This window comes from Fistularia commersonii, chromosome 11, assembly GCF_037954325.1.
Source record: "Fistularia commersonii isolate RoL2024-O1a breed Wild chromosome 11, RoL_Fcom_v1.0, whole genome shotgun sequence".
Taxonomy (NCBI): Eukaryota; Metazoa; Chordata; class Actinopteri; order Syngnathiformes; family Fistulariidae; genus Fistularia; species Fistularia commersonii.
Window position 1 is genome coordinate 17,068,123 of NC_141294.1, and position 25,872 is coordinate 17,093,994.

Here is a 25,872-nt window from a genome sequence, read left to right on the forward strand (position 1 = left end):
TTTCTGAATTTGCCGTCTTTCCTACCTGACATTTTCAAAAATGCCACCATCAAGCGCACTAAGGAGGAAGCTAGCACTATTAGCCTGTAGCTACGGGAACGCACAAGGAATGGTTGGCGGGAAGAGCTACCAGAAGACGAGGAGGCTGCCGGGGGGTCGGCCTTCATCACCTCTCACTCGTAGCACCGGCTCAAAAACGGTTTCAATGACCTTAAAGTGGTTTTTGTCTGCTGACAAAATGCACCATTATGTCATGAGTGCGAAGTAAACACGGAAGAATGTGCGTTTCACTTACGCTGACGTCATACGTCACTTCCGTTCACGTGACCAATCGGGACCGCGGAGCGGCTCGCGTGAGGTTTGGACTTCCGGGGCTTCCGTCGTTCGGTGGAAGAAATGGCCGGCTGGCTGTGGCTGCGCTGTGTCTTCGGGCCTCACCTGCACAGAATTCACCGGACACCGGAACCGGGACGGCCCGATGCCAGGGCGGGAAGGAGGGTAAGGGGTCGCGGGTCTCTCTCCGGTTCGTTCCCAGGCCGGTTTGTCCGGTAAATGACGCCGTTTTTTTTCGGTCACCGGGAGGCGACGGCGCGCAGCTCTGCCCGCAGCCCGGAAGTGTCAGGTGTTTGTGATTGAGTGTCCGTAGCCTGTGCGTGGGTGAATCCACGCACACGCAGATTAACCAGAAGATTCGCGGACGTTTATTATGACGTGTTTCCACCCGGCGGGGGGGGGTTAGCGCCGCTAACCGCCGCTGTGCTGACGCTAGCTAACTTTAGCTCGGCGAGAGGGCGGAGCTGTGACCGGAAGCTGTCAATTCAAAACAAAGTGATTTCTGGCCCAGTTATCTTCCTCACGATTAACGCCGTATTCCTCTCCGCCCCTCACAGCAGGGATGGAGCTACCAGCCAGGGGGCCTGGAGAAGCACACCGACAGCATCCTGGGCTGGGTCAGTACGCTCCCGATGCTAGCTCCCACGGAGAAGCTAGCGCGGTGACACAAATGTACACGGTGTGACGTCAGAGATGCCGCACACATGACTTCCGGGTTCAGAACAGCTGTTTGTGTGTGTGTCCATAGGCTACAGCCCTCTGGTATCTGTCCTACTACAGTTCCCCGCTGCTGCTCTGCTACTTGTACAGGAAAGGTAGGCAGATGTCAGTATGTAGACAGAACCAATATGTGCGTGTGGAGGTAGAGCGTTGACAAGTTGTGTTCCCAGGTTTCATATGCAGCAGCAAGCTGATGCCGGTGAGTCAGTACGTGGGCACGGTGCTGGTGTGTCTTCTGGGTGTGGCTTGTCTCAGAGGTGACTGACATATACACACACACACACTCTGTCATTACGTTTCACACCGATGGAGGCGATGACGAGATGAAACCCTGTTCCTCCTCAGGCTGGGGGAGATGGAAGAACTTGGAGTACCAGCAATTTATCTCCATCCTGGAGGACACCAAGAGGGACCACACAGCGACGAACAAGGTCCGGACCCGGCCCGGAGATGTGAAGTTCTGTTCTGATCACCTGACCTAACTCCGCCTGTCTTGTCTCCTGCAGAAGAAGCTGAGATGTTACGACTTTGACTTCTCACACTGGCCCTCGGATTTCAGCTGGTCTGAAGTCAGCAGCCCGTAAGTCGTGGTGGGCCCCCCTCCCCGGTTCTGTCGAGCCTCGGCTCTGCTCGCTGACCGGAGTTCTTGTTCCACAGGAAGGGCTCCAAGGCCGGCGTGTCCCTGCTGAAGCCGGAGCCTCGGCTGAGAGGAGCAACAGACGGCGTCCTGCGCTCGGTCCGGACCCTGCCTTGCCACATCGTCAGGTACCCGCACTTCTTCTCTTGTTCCTCCTCCTCCGCCTCCTTGCGTGACCTTTTAACTTCTCCCCAGCTTCCTCATCGCCCACTCTTTCGGCCGGAGGATGCTGTACCCGGGCTCCGTGGGTTTGCTGCAAAGAGCCATGAGGCCGATGTTGCAGCAGGGCCAAGCCAAGCTCATCGAGGAGGTATTCACACACACACACACACACACACTTTGACCGCCTTCAGAGTCCCGTGGAGGTTCGATGGTCTGCTCTCAGTTCAAGGGCCAGAGGAACAAGCTGGTGTCTTGTGACGGAAACCACATCGATACCATGTTCGTGGACCGGCGGCAGGACGGCGACTTGAAAGGCCAGACGCTGGTAGGTCCCGCTCAGACCGGGGTTCTTCTCCGAAGCCCAGCCGAGCCCTCTGTGATGGTCCGCTTGTGCCCTCAGGTGATCTGCTGCGAGGGGAACGCAGGGTTCTACGAGGTGGGCTGCATGAACACCCCCCTGGATGGTAAGCGCCTGCTAACCGCTAACAGCCCACATCGCATCCGCATGTGTGTGAATGTTCCTCGGCTCCCGCAGGAGGATACTCGGTCCTGGGCTGGAACCACCCGGGCTTCGGCGGCAGCACGGTAGAGAACCCGCCCTTCTCTGGTCTTCCATTGTGAGACCCTGCAGATCAAGCTTTCACACCGGGTTCTGGTTTCTCCTCCAGGGCGTCCCCTTCCCGCAGAACGAAGCCAACGCCATGGACGTGGTCATCCAGTTCGCCGTGCACAGGCTGGGCTTCCAGCTGAGCGACGTGGTGGTCTACGCCTGGTCCATCGGTGGCTTCACGGGTGAGGACCTCCTCCTCCTCTCTGCCCCTCTACCTCCATCTCCATCTCATCCACACTTTCTCCCTGCCTCCACCAGCCAGCTGGGCGGTGATGTCCTACCCGGAGATCCAGGCGGTGGTTCTGGACGCCTCCTTCGACGACCTCCTCCCTCTGGCCCTGAAGGTCATGCCTGACAGTTGGAGTGAGTCTGGAGGGGGTTGGGACCTCACTGCTCTGAACGGCCTCTAACGGTGTGTGTGTGTGTGTGTGTGTCTCAGGGCCGCTGGTGCAGCACACAGTGCGTCAGTACATGAACCTCAACAACGCAGAGCAGCTAATCAAGTGAGTGACCTCCAATCTTCGTGTTCCCCTGGAGTGTGTGACAACCCATGCATGCCTGTGTGTGTGTGTGTGTGTGTGTGTGTCCTCTTCAGGTACCAGGGTCCCGTCCTGCTGATCAGAAGAACCAGAGACGAGATCATCACCACCTCGTGAGTTCTCCTCGCCGCTCCCTGCTTTACCAAGGTGCGGTTAGCCACACTGAACCCCCACCCCGCTATTTCCCCCCCAGGGGTCCGGAGGACGTGCTGTCCAACAGGGGAAACGACCTCCTGCTGAAGCTCCTGCAGTTCAGGTCAGTTCCTGCTCCTTCTCTTCGCCGCCGTGGACTTTGGGGTCAAGACTCAGACGGCTGATTGTGTGTGACGGCGGCAGGTACCCCCAGGTGATGACGAAGGAGGGATTCGAGGCGGTCCAAGACTGGCTGGGGGCCTCCAGCCACATTCAGGAGGGTCAGTGTGCACGTCGCCTCCAGGGCATGTCACCATGTTGAGACAACTCACCCAGGTGTGTGTGTGTGTGTGTGTGTGTGTGCGTGCAGCCTCCGTGTACAGTCGCTATGAGGTGGACGACGACTGGTGTGTGTCCGTCCTGCAGTCTTACCAGGCCGACAGGCAGGTGTCCTTCCCCTGGACCGTCGGTAAGCTAACCGCCGCGTGGCAGGTCTCCGCGCACGCCGAGCGAGCTCAGCCTGACCCCTCCCCCTCCCCGCAGGTGAGGACATGACCTCCGAGGGCCGCCGGCAGCTCGCCGTATTCCTGGTGAGCCCGCACGCACCCACGTGCACACACCTCATTGCCACGGCGACGGCTCACCTGTGCTCCCGGACGGGTTTATAGCATCTCGCCGGCGCCGTCAATCACCGCCTCTTTCCCTCCTCCCTCAGGCCCGCAAATACATGAGGAACCTGGAAACGACCCACTGCACCCCCCTGCCGGCCTCCGAGTTCCCCCCACCCTGGAGACTGTGAATACTCCTCTGGAGGAAAAGAAAAATTAAACGCGCACTTCTGGTTTTTCGTTAGTGAAGATGGCGTCTTCCCTCGCTCGCCCTTTTCCTTTCCACCCGCCACCAGATGACATTCCCTCCCCCTCCGTTGAATAAAATCAGGCCCGAGAGGGTCGGTGGATCCGAGCGCTGCTCCGCCTCTTTATTCCAACACAAAACGGGGGTGAAGGGTTTTTGAGGGCGGGTCAGATCATCTTCCTGAAGTTGTCCATGGCGGCCTCCACCTTCTCCAGCTCCACCTGATTCTGTCGCAGCTGAAACGAGAGCCCCGCGGCAACATTAGCCGTTAGCCGTTAGCCTTCGGAGGGTTACCCGCCCCGCCCCGTCCCGCCGCTCCTCACCTTCTCGGCGTCCTGCTCCTGCACCCTCTCCGGCACCTTCTCCTTGTAGTCGTTCTTCTCCATCTTCTCCCTCAGCTTCAGCGTCTGCTTCACGAGGTCGGCCCGCTTGGCCATCAGCTTGGCCATTTCCTTCTCCACGTCGATCAGCCCCTGGGACGACCGCAACACCATAAGCTCCGCCCACTCAGTATAGAGCACTGTACTTTCCGGACTACAAGGCGCTACTTTTTTCATACGCTTCGAACACGGCGGCTTAAACGACGATGCGGCTCATTTATGGATTTTTTGGGGGGCTGACGAGCTTCACGCCGCCCAAACATTTACCCTCGTCACATCGGAACATGAAATTCCGAGGCTGTTCAATTAGCGCGCAGGAGGGATGGATGGACTTTTCCTTGCATTATTTATTATTATTCTTTTTCATCAGCTGTGTTACAGGCTCTGTTTGGGGGGAAAAAGCATTTCCAGTATGTATTTGTGGATGTTACCGGTGTGTATTTAATTAAAAGTTTGAAAAAAAAAGGTTGTAGTTTTGTGTAAATATCTCATGTTATGACGTAAACAAGTGCGGCCTAAATATGTACACCCATATATTTAGTTATTTTTGGCCGTTGCTTATATTCAGGTGCGTTCAATAGTCCAGAAATAGTCCGATTCACCACATCAACCATCACTGAGCATCTTGTACAGGGTTTGTGAGTATAAAGAAGTATTTGATGAGGGAAATGCAGTACTTTTACTATTACAGAATCTGTTCTCTGCATGAACAATTTTAAAAACACTCAATTGGAACTTTGAGGAGTAAATGGAAGAGGTGTGTACACGGAGCTACTTCCCATCACATTATACTGCAGTGTACTGAAATATTTTGTCCCTACAATACTTCTGGATTGTAATGTAGTATTTGGAATCAGAGTACTTGTAGTGAAGCGTACACAAGCCCCGACTACTCAGTACTACTACAGGGTATATAATATACTGTAGGTCAGGGGTGGGCAACATCTTTGACTCGCCGTGGCTTTTGCAAATAATTAAAGAGTATTTAATCAAAATGTGTTTTATTTTAGTTCATTTTTATAAAGTATTTTCAGAAGATTTGAAAAAATAAATACACTGATAGTACTTTAAACCAGTGATTCTCAACTGTGTGCCGTGAGAGATCATCCCACTTTCACCTGATTGGTCCAAAAACTATTTATTCAACGCAAATAATGTGTCCTCGTACGTCTGTGTGGACGCAGTGAAAGGCAGAACAAGAATTTTCTCTCCAGTATTTCACTCGAGATTACTTGTCATGAAGCAGGAAAGTGTTGCGACTTTCCTTCTAGAAGTATTGTGCAGTTCAGAGTGTGTAGTATTGTGTGTGTGTGTGTGTGTGTGTGTGTGGGGGCGCCACCTTGAGCATGAGGCAGACAGTGCAGCGGTCGGAGGCGATGGCAACGGCGCAGCCGGCGGGCGCAGGCTCGCCGCCGCACAGCAGCACCACAGTCTGGGACGAGGACAGTGTCTGGAGCAGCAACTGGAACCTCTGCAGCAGCGCTTTGGTGGCGGCGTCCACACACTGCAGGTAACCTGGGCCACACACACACATCATGTGAGAATCAAATAAGTGTGTGTGTATGTGTGTGTGTGTGTATGGGGGGGGGGTCTTACAGTCGGCTCTGATCTTGGTCAGGCTGTAGTCGGCCCTCAGCGAGCGAATCGTCTTGACGATGGTCATCACGAACTCCATGTCCCGGTCCAACTGCACGCTGCTCCAGCAGAACTGTGACGTCACACACACACACACACACACACACACACGCGGGAGTATGACATCACCGTGGCAACAAAGTATTCCCTCAACCTGCACTCTGACAAACCTCCTCCACTTCGGGGTAGGAAGTCACGCAGATGCTAGGGGGGTCCTCCAGCGGCCGTCGTCGTGGCAACCTCTGGTAGAGCTCCTCGGTGAGGAAGGGCATGATGGGGGAGAGCAGGCGGAGCCCGGCGTCCAGGCAGGTGTAGAGCGTCTGCCTGCAGACCGCCGCCGCGCTCCGGCTGCTCGCCGTCTCCTCGGCGGCCGCCAGCACCGGCTTGATGCTCTCCTGGGGAACGAAGGTCACTTGAAAAGACGCTCGGCGGGCGCGACCGTGTGGCGGCGGCGGCGGCGGCGGCGCTCCACACCAGGTAGACGTCGCACAGCTCGTAGAGCCAGAAGCTGTGGATGGTGGTGGTGATGGCGGGGAAGTCGTAGGCCTTGAAGCCGGCGTCGCACTGGGCCACGGCGGCGCAGAGACGCGACAGGATCCAGCGGTCGGCCACGCCCTCGTCCCCGCTCAGCTGCTCGGGGGAAGGGAGAGGGAAACCATTAGGACGTCCGAGGTCGCGATAAGCCCCGCCCCCTTTGACCCGCCTCACCTGGGCTCGCTCTGACGGGACGAAGGCGTCGCCCAGCGCCTTGATGGCGAACCGGACGGCGTTCCACAGCTTGTTGCAGAAGTGGCGGTAACCGAGGATACGGCTCACGTCCAGGTTGATGTCCCTCCCTAGGCGACACACACACACACACACACACACACACACATTGCTCGTTCTCCTTCTGATGGTTCTGTCTGCTCTAGTTCTCTATTCTGAGGCTCTGGCTCCCACCCTGGCTGGTGTAGGCGCACAGGGCGAAGCGCAGGGCGTCGGTGCCGCACTCGGGGATGCCGCAGGGGTAATCCGACTTCTGGCCCTCCATGGCCTTCTCCACCTCCCGGGGGTCCAGGTTGCTGTCCATCAGCTGGGCTTGGAGACCCTGCGGAGGTAAAGTAGAAGGTCTCGTGATCCACCTGATCCCGAGAGTAGGTTCTTCACCGCCCCCTGGTGGTCAATCAGAAGGTCCGCAGCCGGTGATGAGTGATCTCCAACTTTACCGCCAAGGTGATCCCCTTGATGACGTCCACGGGATCGATGACGTTCCCCAGGGACTTGCTCATCTTTCTGCCGTGGGCGTCCCTCACCACGGCGTGCAGGTACACCTGAGGGACGGAGGACGGCGCGGTTACCATGGATTTGCAGTCCTTATGTCCTCTATTGTAAGTCGCTTTGGATAAAAGCGTCTGCCAGATGTAATGTAATGTAATGTAATGTAAAGCCATGTGTTTCCGTGGCAACGGCGGCCCGCGGCTCCTCGCCTCTTTGAAGGGAAGCTTCCCGGTCAGCTTGAGGCCCATCATCACCATCCGGGCCACCCAGAAGAAGATGATGTCGTGGCCCGTCTCCAGCAGGGTCCCCGGGTAGAAGACGCTCAGGTCCTCGCTCTGCACGCACACACACACACACACACACACGTGAGGCCGCGACACATCAGCCAATCAGGAACAAGCTACCCCTCGCGGGGGTCACGTGACGGCGCGTCACCTCGTGCGGCCAGCCGAAGATGGAGAAGGGGAAGATCCCGGAGGAGAACCACGTGTCCAGGACATCCTCGTCTGGAAGACAAGATGCTCGTTGAGGCTTCGAGCCGCGCGATTGGCCCATCGACCGGTTGGCCCATTAGCGTGGCGGTCACCTTGTCGGAGGGACACTTTGTCCGCGGAGACGTTGAAGCGACGAGCCGCCTTCTCCTTGGCCTCGGCCTCCGTTCGCCCGCTCACCCAGTAATGCCCGTCCACGTCCTGGAGGCCGAGAGGACGACATCATGGAGCACCTGGTCAGCACACACGGCGGGAGCTGGAGGTCACCTACCTTTCCCGGGGGCACCGAGGGGTCGTCCACGGTGACGAAGTAGGCGGGGATGCGGTGACCCCACCACAGCTGCCGGGAGATGCACCAGTCCCTGGGGGGGTGCAGAGATACGTCACACCTCTGGAGGACCTCCGATGTAGATCCCAAACACACGCACGCACTTGATGTTGTCCATCCAGTTGAACCAGGTCTTGAGGTGGTGGTCCGGGATGATCTTCAGACGTCCGTCTCGGACGACGTCGGCGGCCTCGCGGCCCATGTCTTTGCAGTTCACGTACCACTGGGGCTTCAGCATGGGCTCCACGATATCCTTGGAGCGGCTGAAACACACACACACTGGGGGTTATAGATGGGTGTGCGTGTGTGTGTGTGTGTGTGTGGAGGGTCAGTGGGAGGGGTCTCACCTGCAGATGGGGATGACCATGGGGTGGTCTTCAATTCCTCTGAAGTGTCCTTTGTCCTTCAGCGCCTGAAGGACAGCCGTCCTCGCCTCGAATCGCTTCATTCCCTGTGGAGCGGGGGCGAATCCTCGTCACACACACACACACACACACACACACACACACACACACACACACACACACACACACACACACACACACACACACACACACACACACACACAGATGCTGGGGAGTGCGGGCGTACCAGGAAGGCCGGGGGGACATTGATGAGGAGGCCATTCTCGTCCATGATGTTGATGAATTCCAGGTCATGTTTCCTGCCCAATTCGTAGTCATGGGGGTCGTGAGCCGGCGTGACCTTCAGCACACCTGGAGGGATAGGGATGTGTGTGTGTGTGGGGGGGGGGGGGGGTCAAAGGTCAATCGAGGGGATGCTGTGGCGCGGAAGCGTCCTTGCACGCAGCAGCTCACCTGTCCCAAGATTCATGTCCACGTAGTCGTCGAACACCACGGGCAACGTGCACTTCCGGAAGGGGTGGATCACATACTTCCCCTTCAGGTGCTTGTACCTGGAGTCTTCTGGGTGGACCGCCACCGCCGTGTCACCCAGCATGGTCTCGACACGAGTCGTGGCCACCACGACCTCCTCGTCTGGAGGAACCAACTCAGAGCTTTACCCTTCGGGAGGGGAGAGGGACCATCAACCGGCGGCGGACCTTCACCCACCTGACCCGTCCACCTTGTAGGCGAAGGTCACCAACACTCCAAACTCCACCTTGTCCTTGTGGCCGGGGACAGGCAGCAGCGTCCTGCCGTGCAGCTCCTTCTTGTCCACCTGAGAACCAGGTCAGCACAATCACGCTCATCACGCCGGACCAACCACGCGAAGCAATACCAGGTCCTACAACCAGAACGTTGTGACGTCCCACCATCGAGTCATACAGGTGTGATGCTAACCAGGTTAGCATAATGGCACTAGATGGAACAGCACTCGTATGCTTGTGTGGAGTTGAAGCCTACCTCGATGTCAGAGATGGCCGAGTTAAGGGTGCAGGACCAGTTGACCAGCTTATCGCTCCTGAAGATCACGCCCTCGTCGTGCATTCGGATGAAGGCCTCCTGCACCGCGTAGGACAGTTTCTGCGAGACGAGGCGAGAGATGGCGAGGATGACGAAGAGGAGGGGGAACGTGGGAGAAGCTCACGGCCGGGCTACTCACGGGGTCCATGGTGAAGCAGGCTCGGTCCCAGTCCAGCGACGAGCCCAGCCACTTCAGCTGGTTGTAGATACGATCTCCCTTCCTGCAAAGACACATGGGGAGCTTCAGCTCTGCTGTATTACTGGATAATAACAACATTATAGCATCCTAAGTTGATTTTTTTTAACTAAAAACATGATTACTGATACATAGTATTACTATACTATGACTATCATAAATAAATGAATGATAAATAAAGTTGTTCTCATCTCATCTCATACTTGGGCCTGAGAACAGGTATTACCAATATACTGATAAATCAGTTATCAATCAGTTATCAGTTCCTTATTACTAATAAGTTAGTTATTACTGTGCTATTAGCTGGTCAAATACAACGCAAAGGAATATACATACACAAAAGGACAGATTTAAAAAGAAACAAAAAAAACAAAAGTGACAAAGTGGTCAGTCATCACAAAGTGGTTATGACAGCATTATCACTCGATAATGTTATTGTAATAAACTATTTGTATATTTTATATATATTTTATTGCCTATTAGTATATTCTATATATATTTTATTGCTTATTTGTATATTTTATATATATTGTCACGTACAGTTTTATATTTGTATTGTCTTAGCAAGACTACAGATGGAAATGAGCTATGAGCTAAAATCTGGTACAAACATCTCTGCCTCTGTGCTTAATGTAGTTCCACACTGTCCAAATAAACTATAAAAAACAAAAACAAAAAAAAAAATGTTTTGACTAAAACCGGTTATCACAGTGTGATTACTATTGTTCATATCTACACCCAGAAGTAGGAAGGCTGAACAGCTGTCTTGTTAGGGTGTGTGTGTGTGTTTGTGTGTGTGTGTGTGTGTGTGTGTGTGTGTGCGTGCGCCTCACTCGTCCTTCCACTTCCACACTTCCTCGATGAAGTTTTCCCTGCCGAGGTCGTGGCGGCTCATGCCGCGCTCCCTCATCAGCTTCTTCTCCACCACCACCTGCGTGGCGATGCCGGCGTGGTCGCAGCCCGGGTTCCACAGGGTGGTCTCGCCGCGCATTCTGTGCCTGACAGGAAGTTGCAATCGTTAGGTGGCGTTTGTGTGTGTGTGTGTGTGTGTGTGTGTGTGTGTGTGTGTGTGTGTGGCGGCAAGCAGACGGTTGCTACCATCTAGTCAGGCAGTCCTGGATGGCGTTGGTGAGGGCGTGGCCCAGGTGGAGCGACCCCGTCACGTTGGGCGGGGGGATGCACATCATGAAGATGCCGCGGGGGTTGAGCTCGCTGATGCTCTTCCTCTGCGGGGAGGGGGGAGGAGACGGTTAGCGTGGCGGCGTGGTCACGTGACCGACGTGGAGGTGGAGATGACTCACGCCGTATTCCGGCTTGAAGAAGCCCTGAGCCTCCCACCAGGGGTACCAGGCCGCCTCCACGTACTGGGGGCTGTAGGAGTCTGGAAGGGGGCTGACCACGTCTGAGGGAGGGGCAGAACCTCACCTTAGCATCACACACACACACTTCACACCAACAGATGGGAAGAGTGTGTGTGTGTGTGTGTGTGTGTGTGTGCATATACCTTTCTTTTCGCCGGGGGGGGTGGGTTGGTTGTAGGTGATCACCCCCAGCTCCTTCTTCTCCGGTTTGGCTTTTTTCTGGAGGAGGAGAAGAATCCAAGTAGGTCCTTGTGCAGGTGTGTGTGTGTGTGTGTGTGTGTGCGTACCTCTGCAGAAGGCTGCGTCTTCTTCTGAGCCTCCATCGCCTTCTTCTGCTGGAACTTCTCCAGCTTCTCGCGCTTCTTGGCCTCCTTCTTCAGCTGGGCCTCCGTCTTGGGGGGCCCTAGAGATGGAGAACAAGGACCAACATGGTTACTGGTCTACCCGGCCACCACCCTGGAAAAAAATTCCTGGCTTTCGGGGGAGGGGCTTAAAGCTGGGACAACTTCTGATTGGGCGAGAAGATACAGCCTTGTTCAGAGACAAAGGAAATCCTTTTTCAGACTCAGACTGAACAAACGCTCTCGACAACACTGGTCAGAACGTGGAGAACGTCGTGTTTGAATGTTGCCGAAAGAACCAGAGAACTAAGACCCCTTCACACTTTTCTCTCATTCAATTTATTTTGAGCGGTCCATGCTAACTCTCAGCTAGCTCCAGTCAACTTCTGGCTAATATTTACCTAATCCCAGAAAACTGTGCTAATGTTTACTGAATTCCGGGAAAAAAAAAAGCTAAAGTTTTGCTAATCCCAGGTAGATCATGTTAATACTGACCCTAATCCCAGGTAAATCATGCTTATATTTAAATAATACCAATTGAATTGTGCTAATATTTGCAAAATTCCAGGTAAATTATACTAATATTTACCTAATTCCACTTAAATAATGCTAATATTTACCTAATTCCACTTAAATAATGCTAATATTTACCTACTTCCAGTTAAATAGCACCCATATATACCTAATTCTAGGTAAATATTTACCGAATATTACTAATATTTACCTAATTTCTGTTAAATAATGCTAATATTCACAGAATCATAGGCACCTCATGCTGAAATTGACCCAATTCCATAAAAACATGCTCATATTTTGCCAACTCCAAAGGGGCTCATTCTAATATTGACACATATTTACCTATTCCAGCTAAATCACGCAAGTGTTTTGCTAATTCCTGGGCATTCAGCAGGTGTTACCTCGGATCTCGAGGCAGAGACATAAACCTTAATTCCATCGTCTCCAACTGTGAACTAATTCACCTTCAGCTGACGGGGAGATGCAGTTAAAAATGGTAGAGTCTTAATCTGGGTTTGCTCTTAATCTGGTTAAACTGGGATTGTTGTCGTTTAGGGAGCAGCAGAACCCTTTCAGTTTCAGGAAAAAGACTTTCTGAGTAGGAATATTCCTTAACTGCTGAGAAGGAGCGACAGTAAAGAGGCAGTGACTTGCTCACCGTTGACGGCGTCCCCCGTCGGAGGTACGGCGTCCGGAGCGGCTTCATTTTTCGGAGCGACGGGTTCCATCTTCTCGCACAAGGAGACCTTCCCCAGAACCTTCAGGAACGCGGGTTGGTGGATGCAGGTTGTGAACCAGCGGGTCAAATTGGTCAGAACCTTCCGATCCGAGGGCTCAAGTACCTAGATGGGAAATGACTCCTTGCTGATTACTTTTATCAACTGGCAACTGAAACTACTGCATTCCAGCAGATTCACGGGTTCTGTGCTTTCGACGTTGAAGATGGTGGCCAAAGATTAGACGGGTGTGGCACATCGGTGGCACTCACATATTTGAAAGGTAGGAAGGCGGCGATGGCAACGGCCATGTCGGCCAGGGTGATGCCCTCCCCCACCAGGAAGGTCCTGGGCTCCAGCATCCCGTCCGGGACCTTCAGGACGCGCAGCAGTTCCGCCCGGGAGCTCTGCTGCAGCTGTGGGACGACAATACGGCAGGACTTTAGATCCACGGAGCAGCTGTTTCTTCTCTGCTTCTTCTCTGCAGGCCCGCCTTCTTGTCCAGCGCCATCATGCCCAGGAGAGGGAAGGCCACGGCGCAGGACACGGGCGTCAGCTCATTGTCAGCAAAGATCAGCCACTGCCACACCTGGCTCTTCTGCTTGGCATCAGCGCCCACCTTCTTCCCCCGGCTGGCCAGGAACCAGGACACAGCGGCGGCCCCGCACAGAACGTCGTCCGGCCCGGCGCCGAGCACCAGCGCCGGTCTGGAACGCGCGCCGGCGGACGGAGGAGGGTCCTCGAAGAGGGTCTTCAGGCGCAATGAGGACCAGGAGGCTCCTGAAGTCATCAGGGTGGGGGGACACGTAAATCCCTGGAAGGGAGGGGGCTTTATTATAATCTGCAGATACAATGTTCTTGACCTGCATGTCCAGTGCAGAGTTCAAGTTCCAGACAAAGCAAAAGCGATAGAATCGGTGTCGGTTGCGGCGGAGCCGGTCCTACTGGTCTAACAGGACCGTGATTGAAATCTTCAGGTCACAGTGAGGTTACCTGCAATCAACGACATATTTTTTGTACATATAATTGTTCATTGTTGTCACGAATGGCAGGGGCGGACTCGAGCAGGGAACCACACTTCAGAGCAGAGATGGGTGGTTGAAAGCGCTTTTATTTGGATTGACATGGCAGGGTGGGTTGCAGGCGGGACTGCAGAGACTGGGTCTCACCAGGACGGGTTGCAGACGGTGGTTGCAGACGGGGCGGGCCCCAGGCAGGATGGCAGACTGGACGGGTTGCGGGAGGGGACAGAGGTCACACCGGCCGACTGGGTCCGGTCGTGACGAGGGAAGGGACAGAGGTCACACCTGGGGTCCTGGCAGGGCTTCACAGTGGTCTGTGAGGGCCACAATCCCCTGGGGCCAGGCAGAGCGTGCCGCTGCCCTTTATAGGGATCTTAATTAGCGGCATCTGCTGCAGCTGGTGCCGATTACAATGGGGATCAGGTGTAAACCCTGACAATTGTGTATATATGTTTTATATCTTTATATCGGTGTGACGTCAAGAGATGCCGCACACATAACTTCCGGGTTCAGAACAGCTGTTTGTGTGTGTGTGTCCATAGGCAACAGCCCTCTGGTATCTGTCCTGGGCGCGGTGCTGGTGTGTCTTCTGGGTGTGGCTTGTCTCAGAGGTGACTGACACACACACACACACACTCTGTCGTTACGTTTCACACCGATGGAGGCGATGACGAGATGAAACCCTGTTCCTCCTCAGGCTGGGGGAGATGGAAGAACTTGGAGTACCGGCAATTTATCTCCATCCTGGAGGACACCAAGAGGGACCACACAGCGGCGAACAAGGTCCGGACCCGGCCCGGAGATGTGAAGTTCTGTTTTGATCACCTGACCTGACTCCGCCTGTCTTGTCTCCTGCAGAAGAAGCTGAGATGTTACGACTTTGACTTCTCACACTGGCCCTCGGATTTCAGCTGGTCTGAAGTCAGCAGCCCGTAAGTCGTGGTGGGCCGCCCTCCCCGGTTCTGCTGTACCTCGGCTCTGCTCGCTGACCGGGGTTCTTGTTCCACAGGAAGGGCTCCAAGGCCGGCGTGTCCCTGCTGAAGCCGGAGCCTCGGCTGAGAGGAGCGACAGACGGCGTCCTGCGCTCGGTCCGGACCCTGCCCTGCCACATCGTCAGGTACCCGCACTTCTTCTCTTGTTCCTCCTCCTCCGCCTCCTTGCGTGACCTTCTAACTTCTCCTCATCGCTTCCTCATCGCCCACTCTTTCGGCCGGAGGATGCTGTACCCGGGCTCCGTGGGTTTGCTGCAAAGAGCCATGAGGCCGATGTTGCAGCAGGGCCAAGCCAAGCTCATCGAGGAGGTATTCACACACACACACACACACACTTTGACCGCCTTCAGAGTCCCGTGGAGGTTCCATGGTCTGCTCTCAGTTCAAGGGCCAGAGGAACAAGCTGGTGTCTTGTGATGTCCTACCCGGAGATCCAGGCGGTGGTTCTGGACGCCTCCTTCGACGACCTCCTCCCTCTGGCCCTGAAGGTCATGCCTGACAGTTGGAGTGAGTCTGGAGGGGGTTGGGACCCCACTGCTCTCAACGGCCTCTAACGGTGTGTGTGTGTGTGTGTGTGTGTGTGTGTGTGTGTGTGTGTGTGTGTGTGTGTCTCAGGGCCGCTGGTGCAGCACACAGTGCGTCAGTACATGAACCTCAACAACGCAGAGCAGCTCATCAAGTGAGTGACCTCCAATCTTCATGTTCCCCTTGAGTGTGTGACAACCCATGCATGCCTGTGTGTGTGTGTGTGTCCTCTTCAGGTACCAGGGTCCCGTCCTGCTGATCAGAAGAACCAGAGACGAGATCATCACCACCTCGTGAGTTCTCCTCGCCGCTCCCTGCTTTACCAAGGTGCGGTTAGCCACACTCAACCCCCACCCCGCTATTTCCCCCCCAGGGGTCCGGAGGACGTGCTGTCCAACAGGGGAAACGACCTCCTGCTGAAGCTCCTGCAGTTCAGGTCAGTTCCTGCTCCTTCTCTTCGCCGCCGTGGACTTTCGGGTCAAGACTCAGACGGCTGATTGTGTGTGACGGCGGCAGGTACCCCCAGGTGATGACGAAGGAGGGATTCGAGGCGGTCCAAGACTGGCTGGGGGCCTCCAGCCACATTCAGGAGGGTCAGTGTGCACGTCGCCTCCAGGGCATGTCACCATGTTGAGACAACTCACCCAGGTGTGTGTGTGTGTGTGTGTGCGCAGCCTCCGTGTACAGTCGCTATGAGGTGGACGACGACTGGTGTGTGTCCGTCCTGCAGTCTTACCAGGCCGACAGGCAGGTGTCCTTCCCCTGGACCGTCGGTAAGCTAACCGCCGCGTGGCAGGTCTCCGCGCACGCCGAGCGAGCTCAGCCTGACCCCTCCCCCTCCCCGCAGGTGAGGACATGACCTCCGAGGGCCGCCGGCAGCTCGCCGTATTCCTGGTGAGCCCGCACACACCTCATTGCCACGGCGACGGCTCACCTGTGCTCCCGGACGGGTTTATAGCATCTCGCCGGCGCCGTCAATCACCGCCTCTTTCCCTCCTCCCTCAGGCCCGCAAATACATGAGGAACCTGGAAACGACCCACTGCACCCCCCTGCCGGCCTCCGAGTTCCCCCCACCCTGGAGACTGTGAATACTCCTCTGGAGGAAAAAGATAAATAAAAGCGCACTTCTGGTTTTTCGTTAGTGAAGATGGCGTCTTCCCTCGCTCGCCCTTTTCCTTTCCACCCGCCACCAGATGACATTCCCTCCCCCTCCGTTGAATAAAAAGAGGCCCGAGAGGGTCGGTGGATCCGAGCGCTGCTCCGCCTCTTTATTCCAACACAAAACGGGGTGAAGGGTTTTTGAGGGCGGGTCAGATCATCTTCCTGAAGTTGTCCATGGCGGCCTCCACCTTCTCCAGCTCCACCTGATTCTGTCGCAGCTGAAACGAGAGCCCCGCGGCGCCGTTAGCCGTTAGCCTTCGGAGGGTTACCCGCCCCGCCCTGTCCCGCCGCTCCTCACCTTCTCGGCGTCCTGCTCCTGCACCCTCTCCGGCACCTTCTCCTTGTAGTCGTTCTTCTCCATCTTCTCCCTCAGCTTCAGCGTCTGCTTCACGAGGTCGGCCCGCTTGGCCATCAGCTTGGCCATTTCCTTCTCCACGTCGATCAGCCCCTGGGACGACCGCAACACCATAAGCTCCGCCCACTCACTATAGAGCACTGTACTTTCCGGACTACAAGGCGCTACTTTTTTCACACGCTTCGAACGCGGCGGCTTAAACGACGATGCGGCTCATTTATGGATTTTTTTGGGGGGCTGACGAGCTTCACGCCGCCCAAACATTTACCCTCGTCACATCGGAACATGAAATTCCGAGGCCGTTCAATTAGCGCGCAGGAGGGATGGATGGACTTTTCCTTGCATTATTTATTATTATTCTTTTTCATCAGCTGTGTTACAGGCTCTGTTTGGGGGGAAAAAGCATTTACAGTATGTATTTGTGGATGTTACCGGTGTGTATTTAATTAAAAGTTTGAAAAAAAAAGGTTGTAATTTTGTGTAAATATCTCATGTTATGACATAAACAAGTGCAGCCTAAATATGTACACCCATATATTTAGTTATTTTTGGTTGTTGCTCATATTCAGGTGCGCTCAATAGTCCAGAAATAGTCCGATTCACCACATCAACCATCACTGAGCATCTTGTACAGGATTTGTGAGTATAAAGAAGTATTTGATGAGGGAAATGCAGTACTTTTACTATTACAGAATCTGGTCTCTGCATGAACAATTTTAAAAACACTCAATTGGAACTTTGAGGAGTAAATGGAAGAGGTGTGTACACGGAGCTACTTCCCGTCACATTATACTGCAGTGTACTGAAATATTTTGTCCCTACAATACTTCTGGATTGTAATGGAGTATTTGGAATCAGAGTACTTGTAGTGAAGCGTACACAAGCCCCGACTACTCAGTACTACTACAGGGTATATAATATGCTGTAGGTCAGGGGTGGGCAACATCTTTGACTCGCCGTGGCTTTTGCAAATAATTAAAGTGTATTTATTAAAATATGTTGTATTTGAGTTCATTTTTATAAAGTATTTTCAGAAGATTTGAAAAAATAAATACACTGATAGTACTTTAAACCAGTGATTCTCAACTGTGTGCCGTGAGAGATCATCCCACTTTCACCTGATTGGTCCAAAAATTATTTATTCAACGCAAATAATGTGTCCTCGTACGTCTGTGTGGACGCAGTGAAAGGCAGAACAAGAATTTTCTCTCCAATATTTCACTCAAGATTACTTGTCATGAAGCGTCAAAATGCAGGAATGTGTTGACTTTCCTTCTAGAAGTATTGTGCAGTTCGGAGTGTGTAGTATCCTGTGTGTGTGTGTGTGTGTGTGTGTGTGTGGGGGCGCCACCTTGAGCATGAGGCAGACAGTGCAGCGGTCGGAGGCGATGGCAACGGCGCAGCCGGCGGGCGCAGGCTCGCCGCCGCACAGCAGCACCACAGTCTGGGACGAGGACAGTGTCTGGAGCAGCAACTGGAACCTCTGCAGCAGCGCTTTGGTGGCGGCGTCCACACACTGCAGGTAACCTGGGCCACACACACACATCATGTGAGAATCCAATAAGTGTGTGTGTATGTGTGTGTGTGTGGGGGGGGGTCTTACAGTCGGCTCTGATCTTGGTCAGGCTGTAGTCGGCCCTCAGCGAGCGAATCGTCTTGACGATGGTCATCACGAACTCCATGTCCCGGTCCAACTGCACGCTGCTCCAGCAGAACTGTTCGGTCACACACACACACACACACACACATATATGTACGCGGGAGTATGACATCACCGTGGCAACAAAGTATTTCCTCAACCTGCAGTCTGACAAACCTCCTCCACTTCGGGGTAGGAAGTCACGCAGATGCTAGGGGGGTCCTCCAGCGGCCGTCGTCGTGGCAACCTCTGGTAGAGCTCCTCGGTGAGGAAGGGCATGATGGGGGAGAGCAGGCGGAGCCCGGCGTCCAGGCAGGTGTAGAGCGTCTGCCTGCAGACCGCCGCCGCGCTCCGGCTGCTCGCCGTCTCCTCGGCGGCCGCCAGCACCGGCTTGATGCTCTCCTGCGGAACGAAGGTCACTTGAAAAGACGCTCGGCGGGCGCGACCGTGTGGCGGCGGCGGTGGCGGCGGCGCTCCACACCAGGTAGACGTCGCACAGCTCGTAGAGCCAGAAGCTGTGGATGGTGGTGGTGATGGCGGGGAAGTCGTAGGCCTTGAAGCCGGCGTCGCACTGGGCCACGGCGGCGCAGAGACGCGACAGGATCCAGCGGTCGGCCACGCCCTCGTCCCCGCTCAGCTGCTCGGGGGAAGGGAGAGGGAAACCATTAGGACGTCCGAGGTCGCGATAAGCCCCGCCCCCTTTGACCCGCCTCACCTGGGCTCGCTCTGACGGGACGAAGGCGTCGCCCAGCGCCTTGATGGCGAACCGGACGGCGTTCCACAGCTTGTTGCAGAAGTGGCGGTAACCGAGGATACGGCTCACGTCCAGGTTGATGTCCCTCCCTAGGCCACACACACACACACACACACACACACACACACACACACACACACACACACACACACACACACACATTGCTTGTTCTCCTTCTGATGGTTCTGTCTGCTCTAGTTCTCTATTCTGAGGCTCTAGCTCCCACCCTGGCTGGTGTAGGCGCACAGGGCGAAGCGCAGGGCGTCGGTGCCGCACTCGGGGATGCCGCAGGGGTAATCCGACTTCTGGCCCTCCATGGCCTTCTCCACCTCCCGGGGGTCCAGGTTGCTGTCCATCAGCTGGGCTTGGAGACCCTGCGGAGGTAAAGTAGAAGGTCTCGTGATCCACCTGATCCCGAGAGTAGGTTCTTCACCGCCCCCTGGTGGTCAATCAGAAGGTCCGCAGCCGGTGATGAGTGATCTCCAACTTTACCGCCAAGGTGATCCCCTTGATGACGTCCACGGGATCGATGACGTTCCCCAGGGACTTGCTCATCTTTCTGCCGTGGGCGTCCCTCACCACGGCGTGCAGGTACACCTGAGGGACGGAGGACGGCGCGGTTACCATGGATTTGCAGTCCTTATGTCCTCTATTGTAAGTCGCTTTGGATAAAAGCGTCTGCCAGATGTAATGTAATGTAATGTAATGTAATGTGTTTCCGTGGCGACAGCGGCCCGCGGCTCCTCGCCTCTTTGAAGGGAAGCTTCCCGGTCAGCTTGAGGCCCATCATCACCATCCGGGCCACCCAGAAGAAGATGATGTCGTGGCCTGTCTCCAGCAGGGTCCCCGGGTAGAAGACGCTCAGGTCCTCGCTCTGCACGCCCATACACACACACAAACACACACACACACACACACACACGTGAGGCCGCGACACATCAGCCAATCAGGAACAAGCTACCCCTCGCGGGGGTCACGTGACCGGTTCACGGCGCGTCACCTCGTGCGGCCAGCCGAAGATGGAGAAGGGGAAGATCCCGGAGGAGAACCACGTGTCCAGGACATCCTCGTCTGGAAGACAAGATGCTCGTTGAGGCTTCGAGCCGCGCGATTGGCCCATCGACCGGTTGGCCCATTAGCGTGGCGGTCACCTTGTCGGAGGGACACTTTGTCCGCGGAGACGTTGAAGCGACGAGCCGCCTTCTCCTTGGCCTCGGCCTCCGTTCGCCCGCTCACCCAGTAATGCCCGTCCACGTCCTGGAGGCCGAGAGGACGACATCATGGAGCACCTGGTCAGCACACACGGCGGGAGCTGGAGGTCACCTACCTTTCCCGGGGGCACCGAGGGGTCGTCCACGGTGACGAAGTAGGCGGGGATGCGGTGACCCCACCACAGCTGCCGGGAGATGCACCAGTCCCTGGGGGGGTGCAGAGATACGTCACACCTCTGGAGGACCTCCGATGTAGATCCCAAACACACGCACGCACTTGATGTTGTCCATCCAGTTGAACCAGGTCTTGAGGTGGTGGTCCGGGATGATCTTCAGACGTCCGTCTCGGACGACGTCGGCGGCCTCGCGGCCCATGTCTTTGCAGTTCACGTACCACTGGGGCTTCAGCATGGGCTCCACGATATCCTTGGAGCGGCTGAAACACACACACACTGGGGGTTATAGATGGGTGTGTGTGTGTGTGTGTGTGTGGAGGGTCAGTGGGAGGGGTCTCACCTGCAGATGGGGATGACCATGGGGTGGTCTTTAATTCCTCTGAAGTGTCCTTTGTCCTTCAGCACCTGAAGGACAGCCGTCCTCGCCTCGAATCGCTTCATTCCCTGTGGAGCGGGGGCGAATCCTCGTCACACACACACACACACACACACACACACACACACACACACACACACACACACACACACACACACACACACACACACACACACACACACAGATGCTGGGGAGTGCGGGCGTACCAGGAAGGCCGGGGGGACGTTGATGAGGAGGCCATTCTCGTCCATGATGTTGATGAATTCCAGGTCATGTTTCCTGCCCAATTCGTAGTCATGGGGGTCGTGAGCCGGCGTGACCTTCAGCACGCCTGGAGGGATAGGGATGTGTGTGGGGGGGGGGGGTCAAAGGTCAATCGAGGGGATGCTGTGGCGCGGAAGCGTCCTTGCACGCAGCAGCTCACCTGTCCCGAGATTCATGTCCACGTAGTCGTCGAACACCACGGGCAACGTGCACTTCCGGAAGGGGTGGATCACATACTTCCCCTTCAGGTGCTTGTACCTGGAGTCTTCTGGGTGGACCGCCACCGCCGTGTCACCCAGCATGGTCTCGACACGAGTCGTGGCCACCACAACCTCCTCGTCTGGAGGAACCAACTCAGAGCTTTACCCTCCGGGAGGGGAGAGGGACCATCAACCGGCGGCGGACCTTCACCCACCTGACCCGTCCACCTTGTAGGCGAAGGTCACCAACACTCCAAACTCCACCTTGTCCTTGTAGCCGGGGACAGGCAGCAGCGTCCTACCGTGCAGCTCCTTCTTGTCCACCTGCGAACCAGGTCAGCACAATCACGCTCATCGCGCCAGACCAACCACGCGAAGCAATACCAGGTCCTACAACCAGAACGTTGTGACGTCCCACCATCGAGTCATACAGGTGTGATGGCTAACCAAGTTAGCATAATAGCACTAGATGGAACAGCACTCGTATGCTTGTGTGGAGTTGAAGCCTACCTCGATGTCAGAGATGGCCGAGTTAAGGGTGCAGGACCAGTTGACCAGCTTATCGCTCCTGAAGATCACGCCCTCGTCGTGCATTCGGATGAAGGCCTCCTGCACCGCGTAGGACAGTTTCTGCGAGACGAGGCGAGAGATGGCGAGGATGACGAAGAGGAGGGGGAACGTGGGAGAAGCTCACGGCCGGGCTACTCACGGGGTCCATGGTGAAGCAGGCTCGGTCCCAGTCCAGCGACGAGCCCAGCCACTTCAGCTGGTTGTAGATACGATCTCCCTTCCTGCAAAGACACATGGGGAGCTTCAGCTCTGCTCTATTACTGGATAATAACAACATAATAGCATCCTAAGTTGATTTTTTTTTAACTAAAAACATGATTACTGATACATAGTATTTATATATATTATTGCTTATTTGTATATTTTATATATATTCTCACGTTGTACAGTTTTATATTTGTATTGTCTTAGCAAGACTACAGATGGAAATGAGCTATGAGCTAAAATCTGGTACAAACATCTCTGCCTCTGTGCTTAATGTAGTTCCACACTGTCCAAATAAACTATGAAAAACAAAAAAAAAAATGTTTTGACTAAAACCGGTTATCACAGTGTGATTACTATTGTTCATATCTACACCCAGAAGTAGGAAGGCTGAACAGCTGTCTTGTTAGGGTGTGTGTGTGTGTGTGTGTGTGTGTGTGTGTGTGTGTGTGTGTGTGTGTGTGTGTGTGTGTGTGTGTGTGTGTGTGTGCGTGCGCCTCACTCGTCCTTCCACTTCCACACTTCCTCGATGAAGTTTTCCCTGCCGAGGTCGTGGCGGCTCATGCCGCGCTCCCTCATCAGCTTCTTCTCCACCACCACCTGCGTGGCGATGCCGGCGTGGTCGCAGCCCGGGTTCCACAGGGTGGTCTCGCCGCGCATCCTGTGCCTGACAGGAAGTTGCAATTGTTAGGTGGCGTTTGTGTGTGTGTGTGTGTGTGTGTGTGTGTGGCGGCAAGCAGACGGTTGCTACCATCTAGTCAGGCAGTCCTGGATGGCGTTGGTGAGGGCGTGGCCCAGGTGGAGCGACCCGGTCACGTTGGGCGGGGGGATGCACATCATGAAGATGCCGCGGGGGTTGGGCTCGCTGATGCTCTTCCTCTGCGGGGAGGGGGGAGGAGACGGTTAGCGTGGCGGCGTGGTCACGTGACCGACGCGGAGGTGGAGATGACTCACGCCGTATTCCGGCTTGAAGAAGCCCTGAGCCTCCCACCAGGGGTACCAGGCCGCCTCCACGTACTGGGGGCTGTAGGAGTCTGGAAGGGGGCTGACCACGTCTGAGGGAGGGGCAGAACCTCACCTTAGCATCACACACACTTCACACCAACAGATGGGAAGAGTGTGTGTGTGTGTGTGTGTGTGTGTGTGCATATACCTTTCTTTTCGCCGTGGGGGGTGGGTTGGTTGTAGGTGATCACCCCCAGCTCCTTCTTCTCCGGTTTGGCTTTTTTCTGGAGGAGGAGAAGAATCCAAGTAGGTCCTTGTGCAGGTGTGTGTGTTTTTGTGTGTGTGTGTGTGTGTGTGTGCGTACCTCTGCAGAAGGCTGTGTCTTCTTCTGAGCCTCCATCGCCTTCTTCTGCTGGAACTTCTCCAGCTTCTCGCGCTTCTTGGCCTCCTTCTTCAGCTGGGCCTCCGTCTTGGGGGGCCCTAGAGATGGAGAACAAGGACCAACATGGTTACTGGTCTACCCGGCCACCACCCTGGAAAAAAATTCCTGGCTTTCGGGGGAGGGGCTTAAAGCTGGGAAGACTTCTGATTGGGCGAGAAGATACAGCCTCGTTCGGAGACAAAGGAAATCCTTTTTCAGACTCAGACTGAACAAACGCTCTCGACAACACTGGTCAGAACTTGGAGAACGTCGTGTTTGAATGTTGCTAAAAGAACCAGAGAACTAAGACCCCTTCACACTTTTCTCTCATTCAATTTATTTTGAGCGGTCCATGCTAACTCTCTGCTAGCTCCAGTCAACTTCTGGCTAATATTTACCTGATCCCAGAAAACTGTGCAAATGTTTACTGAATTCCAGGAAAAAAAAAAAGCTAAAGTTTTGCTAATCCCAGGTAGATCATGTTAATACTGACCCTAATCCCAGGTAAATCATGCATATATTTAAATAATACCAATTGAATTGTGCTAATATTTGCAAAATTCCAGGTAAATTATACTAATATTTACCTAATTCCACTTAACTAATGCTAATATTTACCTACTTCCAGTTAAATAGCACCCATATATACCTAATTCTAGGTAAATATTTACCTAATATTACTAATATTTACCTAATTTCTGTTAAATAATGCTAATATTCACAGAATCATAGGCACCTCATGCTGAAATTGACCCAATTCCATAAAAACATGCTCATATTTTGCCAACTCCAAGGGGCTCATTCTAATATTGACACATATTTACCTATTCCAGCTAAATCTTGCAAGTGTTTTGCTAATTCCGGGGCATTCAGCAGGTGTTACCTCGGATCTCGAGGCAGAGACACAAACCTTAATTCCATCGTCTCCAACTGTGAACTAATTCACCTTCAGCTGACGGGGAGATGCAGTTAAAAATGGTAGAGTCTTAATCTGGGTTTGCTCTTAATCTGGTTAAACTGGGATTGTTGTCGTTTAGGGAGCAGCAGAACCCTTTCAGTTTCAGGAAAAAGACTTTCTGAGAGGGAATATTCCTTAACTGCTGAGAAGGAGCGACAGTAAAGAGGCAGTGACTTGCTCACCGTTGACGGCGTCCCCCGTCGGAGGTACGGCGTCCGGAGCGGCTTCATTTTTCGGAGCGACGGGTTCCATCTTCTCGCACAAGGAGACCTTCCCCAGAACCTTCAGGAACGCGGGTTGGTGGATGCAGGTTGTGAACCAGCGGGTCAAATTGGTCAGAACCTTCCGATCCGAGGGCTCAAGCACCTAGATGGGAAATGACTCCTTGCTGATTACTTTTATCAACTGGCAACTGAAACTACTGCATTCCAGCAGATTCACGGGTTCTGTGCTTTCGACGTTGAAGATGGTGGCCAAAGATTAGACGGGTGTGGCACATCGGTGGCACTCACATATTTGAAAGGTAGGAAGGCGGCGATGGCAACGGCCATGTCGGCCAGGGTGATGCCCTCCCCCACCAGGAAGGTCCTGGGCTCCAGCATCCCGTCCAGGACCTTCAGGACGCGCAGCAGTTCCGCCCGGGAGCTCTGCTGCAGCTGTGGGACGACAATATGGCAGGACATTAGATCCACGGAGCAGCTGTTTCTTCTCTGCAGGCCCACCTTCTTGTCCAGCGCCATCATGCCCAGGAGAGGGAAGGCCACGGCGCAGGACACGGGCGTCAGCTCATTGTCAGCAAAGCTCAGCCACTGCCACACCTGGCTCTTCTGCTTGGCATCAGCGCCCACCTTCTTCCCGCGGCTGGCCGGGAACCAGGACACAGCGGCGGCCCCGCTCAGAACGTCGTCCGGCCCGGCGCCGAGCACCAGCGCCGGTCTGGAACGCGCGCCGGCGGACGGAGGAGGGTCCTCGAAGAGGGTCTTCAGGCGCAATGAGGACCAGGAGGCTCCTGAAGTCATCAGGGTGGGGGGACACGTAAATCCCTGGAAGGGAAGGGGCTTTATTATAATCTGCAGATACAATGTTCTTGACCTGCATGTCCAGTGCAGAGTTCAAGTTCCAGATAAAACAAAAGCGATAGAATCGGTGTCGGTTGCGGCGGAGCCGGTCCTACTGGTCTAACAGGACCGTGATTGAAATCTTCAGGTCACAGTGAGGTTACCTGCAATCAACGATATATTTTTTGTACATATAATTGTTCATTGTTGTCACGAATGGCAGGGGCGGACTCGAGCAGGGAACCACACTTCAGAGCAGAGATGGGTGGTTGAAAGCGCTTTTATTTGGATTGACATGGCAGGGTGGGTTGCAGGCGGGACTGCAGAGACTGGGTCTCACCGGGACAGGTTGCAGACGGGACGGGTTGCAGGGTCTCACCAGGACGGGTTGCAGACGGTGGTTG

The 25,872-nt window shown here is 54.7% G+C and overlaps 3 protein-coding genes and 1 pseudogene across 5 annotated transcripts; 2 read left to right on the top strand and 2 right to left on the bottom strand.

Annotated features, from left to right (window-relative positions):
- The first annotated feature begins 348 nt into the window (after window positions 1-348).
- Window positions 349-4,096, top strand: abhd16a (abhydrolase domain containing 16A, phospholipase). Of its 2 annotated transcripts, none has more exons than XM_086155434.1 (20): window positions 349-498; window positions 891-950; window positions 1,082-1,148; window positions 1,224-1,310; window positions 1,399-1,484; window positions 1,560-1,633; window positions 1,711-1,818; window positions 1,886-2,000; window positions 2,076-2,177; window positions 2,253-2,316; window positions 2,388-2,437; window positions 2,521-2,644; window positions 2,721-2,825; window positions 2,902-2,965; window positions 3,058-3,114; window positions 3,195-3,257; window positions 3,338-3,414; window positions 3,504-3,602; window positions 3,677-3,723; window positions 3,849-4,096. In XM_086155434.1, the coding sequence occupies exons 1-20, from the start codon at window positions 397-399 to the stop codon at window positions 3,930-3,932; spliced, it is 1,635 nt and encodes a 544-aa protein (XP_086011560.1). In that variant the 5' UTR covers window positions 349-396; the 3' UTR covers window positions 3,933-4,096. The 2 variants fall into 2 exon arrangements, with proteins under 2 accessions (XP_086011560.1, XP_086011562.1); XM_086155436.1 differs by having other exon boundaries at window positions 355-498; window positions 894-950.
- On the bottom strand, window positions 4,087-13,046 carry LOC147229792 (valine--tRNA ligase-like). Its single transcript, XM_086155432.1, has 27 exons — window positions 12,909-13,046; window positions 12,579-12,762; window positions 11,351-11,466; window positions 11,207-11,282; window positions 11,004-11,104; window positions 10,801-10,928; window positions 10,536-10,700; window positions 9,646-9,727; window positions 9,447-9,566; window positions 9,153-9,261; window positions 8,898-9,077; window positions 8,671-8,795; window positions 8,427-8,530; window positions 8,184-8,342; window positions 8,023-8,113; window positions 7,847-7,952; window positions 7,696-7,766; window positions 7,470-7,595; window positions 7,209-7,313; window positions 6,943-7,090; window positions 6,712-6,839; window positions 6,478-6,633; window positions 6,174-6,398; window positions 5,965-6,076; window positions 5,708-5,883; window positions 4,312-4,461; window positions 4,087-4,224 (listed from the first exon to the last, which is right to left on the bottom strand). The coding sequence occupies exons 1-27, from the start codon at window positions 12,996-12,998 to the stop codon at window positions 4,156-4,158; spliced, it is 3,402 nt and encodes a 1,133-aa protein (XP_086011558.1). The 5' UTR covers window positions 12,999-13,046; the 3' UTR covers window positions 4,087-4,155.
- A 1,024-nt stretch (window positions 13,047-14,070) lies between these two features.
- LOC147229793 (phosphatidylserine lipase ABHD16A-like) lies at window positions 14,071-16,423 on the top strand (annotated as a pseudogene). The gene is made up of 13 exons (XR_015106840.1): window positions 14,071-14,083; window positions 14,201-14,269; window positions 14,356-14,441; window positions 14,517-14,590; window positions 14,668-14,959; window positions 15,033-15,157; window positions 15,266-15,329; window positions 15,412-15,468; window positions 15,549-15,611; window positions 15,692-15,768; window positions 15,850-15,948; window positions 16,023-16,069; window positions 16,181-16,423. The product of XR_015106840.1 is annotated as a phosphatidylserine lipase ABHD16A-like (transcript).
- Window positions 16,419-24,783, bottom strand: LOC147229794 (valine--tRNA ligase-like). The gene is made up of 26 exons (XM_086155433.1): window positions 24,593-24,783; window positions 23,396-23,511; window positions 23,240-23,315; window positions 23,041-23,141; window positions 22,838-22,965; window positions 22,589-22,753; window positions 22,022-22,103; window positions 21,823-21,942; window positions 21,528-21,636; window positions 21,273-21,452; window positions 21,055-21,179; window positions 20,813-20,916; window positions 20,574-20,732; window positions 20,413-20,503; window positions 20,237-20,342; window positions 20,086-20,156; window positions 19,834-19,959; window positions 19,578-19,682; window positions 19,312-19,459; window positions 19,047-19,174; window positions 18,813-18,968; window positions 18,509-18,733; window positions 18,296-18,407; window positions 18,044-18,219; window positions 16,636-16,785; window positions 16,419-16,555 (listed from the first exon to the last, which is right to left on the bottom strand). The coding sequence occupies exons 1-26, from the start codon at window positions 24,660-24,662 to the stop codon at window positions 16,487-16,489; spliced, it is 3,198 nt and encodes a 1,065-aa protein (XP_086011559.1). The 5' UTR covers window positions 24,663-24,783; the 3' UTR covers window positions 16,419-16,486.
- Window positions 24,784-25,872: the final 1,089 nt, after the last annotated feature.